The sequence below is a fragment of the Notothenia rossii genome (genome assembly GCF_949606895.1).
Source record: "Notothenia rossii genome assembly, chromosome: 6".
NCBI lineage: Eukaryota > Metazoa > Chordata > Actinopteri > Perciformes > Nototheniidae > Notothenia > Notothenia rossii.
In genome coordinates this window covers 16,089,399-16,096,561 of record NC_136909.1, presented here as the reverse complement: position 1 = coordinate 16,096,561, position 7,163 = coordinate 16,089,399, and the positions used below count along the sequence as shown (strand labels likewise).

General features: G+C 39.4%; 1 protein-coding gene across 1 annotated transcript; it reads right to left on the bottom strand.

Annotated features, from left to right (window-relative positions):
• Window positions 1-491: 491 nt before the first annotated feature.
• On the bottom strand, window positions 492-7,079 carry ggt1a (gamma-glutamyltransferase 1a; the record flags this gene model as incomplete). Its single annotated transcript, XM_079685864.1, has 12 exons — window positions 492-1,029; window positions 2,261-2,374; window positions 2,457-2,569; window positions 3,509-3,636; window positions 3,810-3,997; window positions 4,582-4,718; window positions 5,172-5,321; window positions 5,482-5,642; window positions 5,988-6,180; window positions 6,491-6,580; window positions 6,666-6,796; window positions 6,907-7,079. 12 exons carry the CDS (start codon window positions 7,077-7,079, stop codon window positions 883-885), a joined length of 1,725 nt encoding a protein of 574 aa, XP_079541990.1. The 3' UTR covers window positions 492-882.
• Window positions 7,080-7,163: the final 84 nt, after the last annotated feature.

The window sequence follows — 7,163 nt, the reverse complement described above, 5'->3', positions numbered from 1 at the left end:
CACAGAAGAACAAAATCTGACTAAAAGAAAATGTAGCAGTGAGCACAGAAATACCCAGAGGGTCCGTGTGGTAAAATAAAACATCTTTGTTCAAAATGTTTAATAACAAGCATGGCAACAAACAAGGCATAAGAACAATGCATGTTTAGAAAAATATATCTGCAAATGTATTTTTCAGAATATACTATACGTTCACTTAACCTCTACTCAATATTAGACATTTACAATTCAAAAAGTAATAGTTTCATTAGAGAGTCACGGTAGAAAACAACACGTTCAGTTTCTTCTATACTCTTTGTTTTCAGGATCAACTTACACCAGAAGAAAAGTTTAGGTAGACATGTTGATAAAACAGGCAAACAACCTGAGGTGTTTTTATTTATTTGGTAAAGCTCTAGCTTTTAATTGATGGTTGATACCAACTCCCCTCTTTCTCAGACAAATTGTCCAACAGCTTTTTTCCTAAGACAATAAAATGAAGGTACTACATTGACAACCTACATCCACTCAGATTCTTACCTAAAAAACATTTATTTTATTTTTGTAATTATTCATACTTATTCGGTTGTTTTTTTCAATATGTCCAATACTGTGACATACTTTAAAAAATCACCAGTTCCCAGTAATGGTGATCCAAGAGGTCAAACTACCAGTTATTTTACTTAAAACCTCAAAGAATGATGCCAAAAAGAAGAATATAAATGCTGAATTACTGAGTTTGAGTAAAAAAGGTTTTGAATTGGAGTCATTTTCCATGTTTGAGTAAGTGGTGGCTGTGTCTTCATGGCTTAAATACTGCTTGAGTCTCCAGTGCAGGCACCTGTTTGTGTTGAAGCTCTGTCCGAGTGTCTTTGAGGAGAACAGAAGGTCTTGGAGTCACGCTCAGTATCCCGCTGGATAGCCTCCTTTCCTGGGGTCGGACTCCGCACAGAGACGCTCCCCCTGCCGCACCACCGCCTGGACCACAGAGTCTGGAATCGGCAGCAGCTGCGTGATGTGGTTCTTCTGGACCAGACCTTCCAGAACACTCTGCCATGGTATCATCATCACACAAACATAAAGAGTACAGTGCAGAGGGTTAAAGAGATGGCTCGTGCCAAATCAAAGATACCAATTTTCCTCTTTCTTGTTATGCTATTTATCAAATCAGATTGTTTTGGTGTGAGTTGCAGAGTGTTTAAGATATTGGCCTTATGGTCTCTTTCAATAAATCTCGACCTGGCTACCTGAGATTGCCCACAGTCCTTGTTTTATTATTTTGTTTTTATCAAACTACAACTGACAAACGTCTTACCCCCAGAAAGATGTTAGCAACATGGCTTAGAATTTGCAGACATTCATGGTTACCAGAGGATATATTTAATTCATCCAGCACCATCAATAGGTCAAAATACCTGCAGAAGCAATACATTCCTAACTTCCCCTGCTTTGTTTTCTAGTGCTTATTAGCAATTGTTAGCAAATACTGATGGGTACGGTGGCCCCTGAAGTGCAAGACACCACAGCATTTCAGAAAACACTACAGCATTTCAGAAAACACCACAGCATTTCACAAAACGCTACAGCATTTCACAAAACACAACAGCATTTCAGAAAACACAACAGCATTTCACAAAACGCCGCAGCATTTCAGGAAACACCACAGCATTACAGAAAACACAACAGCATTTCAGAAAACGCCACAGCATTTCAGAAAACACAACAGCATTTCAGAAAACACAACAGCATTTCAGAAAACACCACAGCATTTCAGAAAACGCCACAGCATTTCAGAAAACACAACAGCATTTCAGAAAACACCACAGCATTTCACATTGGACGGAAAGGGTATTCCTTTAGGGAGAACACTTCTTGTTTATGATTGGACAGAGCCAGCCAGAGAAGCACTGCTGTGATTGGTTGTTTTTGCTGCCAGTCAAGAAATGAAGCTTCGTGATAGGTCAACGCCCGACAGCGCAATATGTCCCAACACATCAGCTGTTAGCACACACTCAGAGCTCACAAAAAAAGTGCAAGTGGATGGGTGAACGGATTGTTTTTGCATTGCGATGTTTGAATACAATTCCAGAAACTAAAGCCAAATCACTACCTAATAAGTCATGTTTTATGTAGGTTTCAAGTTTGCCTGTACGTTAATAAATCACTCAAAAAACAGTGTTATGCTAAATAAAATACTGCACATTTCAACTGAGGGTGTCCTGGCCCTTCTAGCAGTTTTCCAGATGTTATTTTGCATTAAATGTCTCCACGCAAAACCCACCTTTTCAAAGCCCTGCTCCACGACTGTCATATTTGGGTTGAGCTGATTGTGAACGCGCGGTTCGTTCACAGCTTTCTTTAGGTCATAATTGAAGAACAAGGAATTCAGGATGACCTGTTTCAGTCAGAAAACATTTTAAAATGTTAAATAACTGACTGTGTGTCTGGTGGATGGCGTGTGAATTAATCAGACTTACTAGTGCAGTGGCTGTGGTGATTTTTGTACCACCAGACGCTCCTACAACCATTTTGACTTTGTTTTCTTTGTCGAAGATGATAGTAGGACACATGGAAGACAGCGGCCTTTTGCCTGCAACAGATAGAAAAATAGGGCTACAACTGCTTAAAGCTGGGGTTGGAAGTTTTGGGGAAAATGCAAAACAAACACACACAAAATACAGCCCTTTCTTCTCTTTCCTAAGCCCCTCCCAGACAAGCACTGTCAAATGTGAAAGTACTAGTTATTTATTTCATTGCAAACAAATGGGTCTTTGAAGCCTTTTACGATGACATGTTGTAATTTGAGGCTCAAGCTAGCCACATAGCCGCAGCCTGGAGCCTTTGGTTAACAATTAACAGAAGTAAAAACTATAACTAACATTTTCTCTCAATCTATAACATGCTTTGTCGATGTTGACACAAGTTTTATTGAGTTTATTGTATTTCAAAAGTGACCTTTGATTGGTAAAAGTTACCCTCAAGGGCGAAATTTTCTAAGCCTGAAAACAGATCCAAAAGGAGATGCAGCAGGCTACTTTTCTTTCAAACCTCTCAATGCTAAAAGGTTATTATATAGTTTTCGCCCAATTAGACAATTTTACACCATCACATTTGAACTTTTACCTTGGATTTACCATTGATTGAATTATGAATATATTTAATAATTAATAAAGTAAATTTTGAAAGCTTAAAACAGCCACAAGAATTTGACAAAAAAAGAAAAATGTTAAGTTGTATCAGCAGGGTTACACAGTTGGAATTGGCTTATGCTTTAAAGTGTAAGAAGAGGAGGCTGATAGTGAGCTTAAGCTATCAGTGTTCGTGACACTGACAAATCCAGGAACAATAAAAAGGCTGGTGAAAGCATCAACTCTGCATCATCCCCAACAGAGAAAGAGTCAACCTTTTGGGGTTGTGAAAACATTTTTTTGTTTTTAACACTGCTATCCATCAACGAAGATGGTGTAGAAATGTTAGCCTAAACCATTGATTGGTGTAAAACAAGTGTGATAACTCAATCCAGCCACACCTGGTTGAATGAAGTTGTTTGGTGATGGAGGGATCCCAAACCCGTTGGTCATGTGTGGCGAACTGAAGTCGTCCATTTCATCGTTGAAAATGATTCCAGTTGATCTCGACATGACTTTGGAACCAAAGCTGGAGAAATAAAACGGCTTTTAAATTGTTATTAACACAAACATGTCACAGATGATAATCAACCGAAGTGTTTTCTTTCTGACAGGCAGTTTCAGGAGGAGTAATAATAATCCATTAGATGTATTACTGCACTATCCAATGCACCCAAATGTGCTTCTCTGAAAACTTCGTACTATAAATTAATGGTGCTGGTGGCCGCCACAGCGCTGCCGTCCTCAGCTATGACCGACAGGTGAGCCGTCCCGTGGTCGTCTGGGACAAAGTAGTCCGGCTCATAGTAGCTGTCTGGGTGGGTGGTGTCGTCTGTAATTTTACTTCTTATGCCATCAGCAAAGTAGTCTGAGGTCATGTTTAGGATGAGCTGAGGAGAGAAAAACAAGTCTGCCTCAGAGCAGCAGTTCCCTGAGAGTTTGATTGAAAAATCCTAAATGGCAAACAACAGCAGAGTTACAAAACAGTAATAGTAACTGTAATAATTTGAAGAAGAAAATATAATCAACTTTGAAACTACTCTAGCTAAAATGATTTATTAATATTATTAGTTTTAAGCATTATCTTTAATCCTACTGGACTTGCATTTTAAACATTAGGCAATCCCATTTTCAGCATTATTTTTATATTGGTACACATTTGTTTTTTATTTTGTTCTACTTTTAATACAATGAACAAATCTTTTCATACTTAATTCTAATTTCGAATGTTCTCATAAAATAAGAATATATATATATATATATATATATATATATATTCTTAATTTTAAATGAAGCCATTATAACTTGACCCAATTTCCCCCAGAAGATCAATACATTGTTTCTGAATCTGATAACAAATGCACATGCTGCCCCTGACCAAACTGCACAGTGGCAAGTACAATTCAACTGTGAAGCCAAAAAGCTCCAAAATAAATCTATGACGCATAACAATAATACAAAAATAAAGGCTTACATCGGTAATATTTAGATAACGTGGGTCCCCGAGTCTGCTCCTTTTGGCATAAGCAAAACGGAAAGCCTCTACGATTCGATGGTACGTCAGAATCTTTTTCTCAGCTGTAGACACACTTATGCCTGTGAAGTTGTACCCTGCAAAAATAATATGAGGAAAAAACGTCTCTGCATTTGATAAAGAATCACATTATCTGTGCTTAATCAGTTATTGAGTCCTCTGTATCATTATGCTAAAAATTCATTTCAGTCAGTGTCAGTGGCAGGTCATTAAAACTGGGAACTCTTAATTCGAATAACAGAAAAGCAATACAAATATGGGAACATGTTCCTACAGATTCATTTATGAACACATTCAATATTTCCCCAATTGGAAATTAATGATGCCACTCTTTATTTAAGGCATGACTAAAGATGGTCTGCCTGAACAGATTGGGTGTTGATGGTGAATTAGATTTGGCAAACAGAACAGAGTCGTAGCTCTGTTTTCTGCTTCCAAAAGAGGCGGAGAAACATTCCCAGGGACGACCTGAGGAAACCTGACATCCTTTCTTCTACATGGCTGCACAAGTACTTGGCCGAGCTCCTCACCCTCCACTATGTTGAGTATGAGTGCCAGCACAGGGCCACTGGAGGGGGCGTCTGGGACATGCATGGTGTATTCCCCCACGTTCAGCTTGAGAGGATTCTCATTGAGCACAGGCTGGTACTCCAACAAATCCTCCAGGGTGATAATGCCTCCTAGAACAAGCACATAAGTGTCAGAGTGAAATTAAACTAAGGAATAATGCTCAAATGACAGTAATTGTGGTATTTCCAATTTCCAAGTCTTACAGTAAAAGAACTAATAAATAGGTTGAATGTATATAAACACAAAAATGAACAATAATTAATATAACACCTGCTGCCTGGATGTCCTCGGCGATGATCTGTGCCATTGACCCGTTATAAAACACGTCAGGCCCCTCCTCTGCTATTCTTTGGTACGTCTCGGCCAGCTTTGGAAATCTAACAATGTCGTTTTCCTTCAGTATGTTTTTTTGAGAATCACAAAACACCTCACTGGAAGATGAGAAAAGAAAAGGAAGAAAACCAGTTCAGTTTTAGTGTTTTGTTGATAGAAATGTTTAAATATCCGGCTTTGGCAACCCCAAGGGGTAGCATAAAAAAGCCACACACCCTCTACCTCTCTACCTAGGACTGCACCAAGCACTGTATGTATATCACTATAGACAATCGTCTCCATAATAGTCACATTTTTCGAGAAACATACAAGTTTCCTACGCAGAATTTGCCAATATTTTGGAAATCCTGTGTTTATTTTTTTTTACAGAGAATTAAATGAATAGATTGATAAAAGTTGCTCCATTAAACGTTAATCTACCATTGATGATGTTTCCCCCTCACCACATGTTGGCGTCTCCTTCAATGGAGACTTTGCTCTTGGAGATAGCATGAGCCAAAGCTTTTCCAATAGGAAAGCCATCTCGAGCCAAGGCAATGCTTGGCTCAAACAGGTCCTTCCATGGCAGCCTGCCATGCCTCTTGTGGGCCATCTCGTAACCACGGATCTCCCCAGGAATTGCTATGGACAATCCACCTGTCATGTAGAAACAGCAGCACCACTATTTTACTTTTTAAAAGGTATTTTTTTCAGTCAACTGTCAGACTGGTAGACCAGAATAGAAACAACTCTGTAACCAGAAGCATGCTCAAGGGAAGAGAAAGGTTGTTAAGCATGAAGGAACATAAGTTGATGGATAAGTTGGAAACTCAAATATGAATCACTCTTAGTCTATCTGATACAACGTTAGAGTCATGTAATATTAGATGAAAAAGCTTTAAAGTTAGCAGTCCACATTTTTCTCCTCTCTGCCTAGGAAATACTCAAAAGAGCTTCAGGCTAGTACCTGTACGGGAAAGCTTTGTGTTGTTGCCAAACATGTCTTCTGTGGCGTTCATGGGGGCCGTTTCCCTTGCATCAATGGTTTCTACCTTTCCTGTTGAGCAGAAGATTAGGATAAATAGCAGATTTTGTTTCTTCTCAGTTAACTGTTTTTTCTTTTACTAATAATGCACACTTACCTGTGGCAGAGTCATAGATGACAAAAAATAGCCCTCCTCCGATGCCCATGCTGTGAGCATTCAGAAGACCGACACAAAGCAAGGCTGCGATAGAAGCATCCACGGCTGACCCATTCTTCTTCAAAATGTCCCTGCAAACACAAGAATACACTTAGTAGAAGCATGGACTCACCTATAAACATGTACATACACAGTATACCGCTGTGTCACAGTTGGAAAACAAAAGTCTGAATTGCTGTACCTTCCTACTTCTGAACACTTTCCAGCATCAGCAGCCACAGCAGCCTTTGAGTAGAAGTGGTCCAGGGGAGGGGGAGTGTTTTTCTTCCCCAGGCCCATGAACACCCCCAAGAACAGGCTCACTGCGGCCACCACAAGGACCACCAGACCTGCAATCAGGGACTTCCCAACCATTGTCCTGCTCAGGAAATCAAACAGAATTTATCAGAATCTAAACTGTTGACCTCTTCAGCAAAATTGACATATAATGCAAGGCGA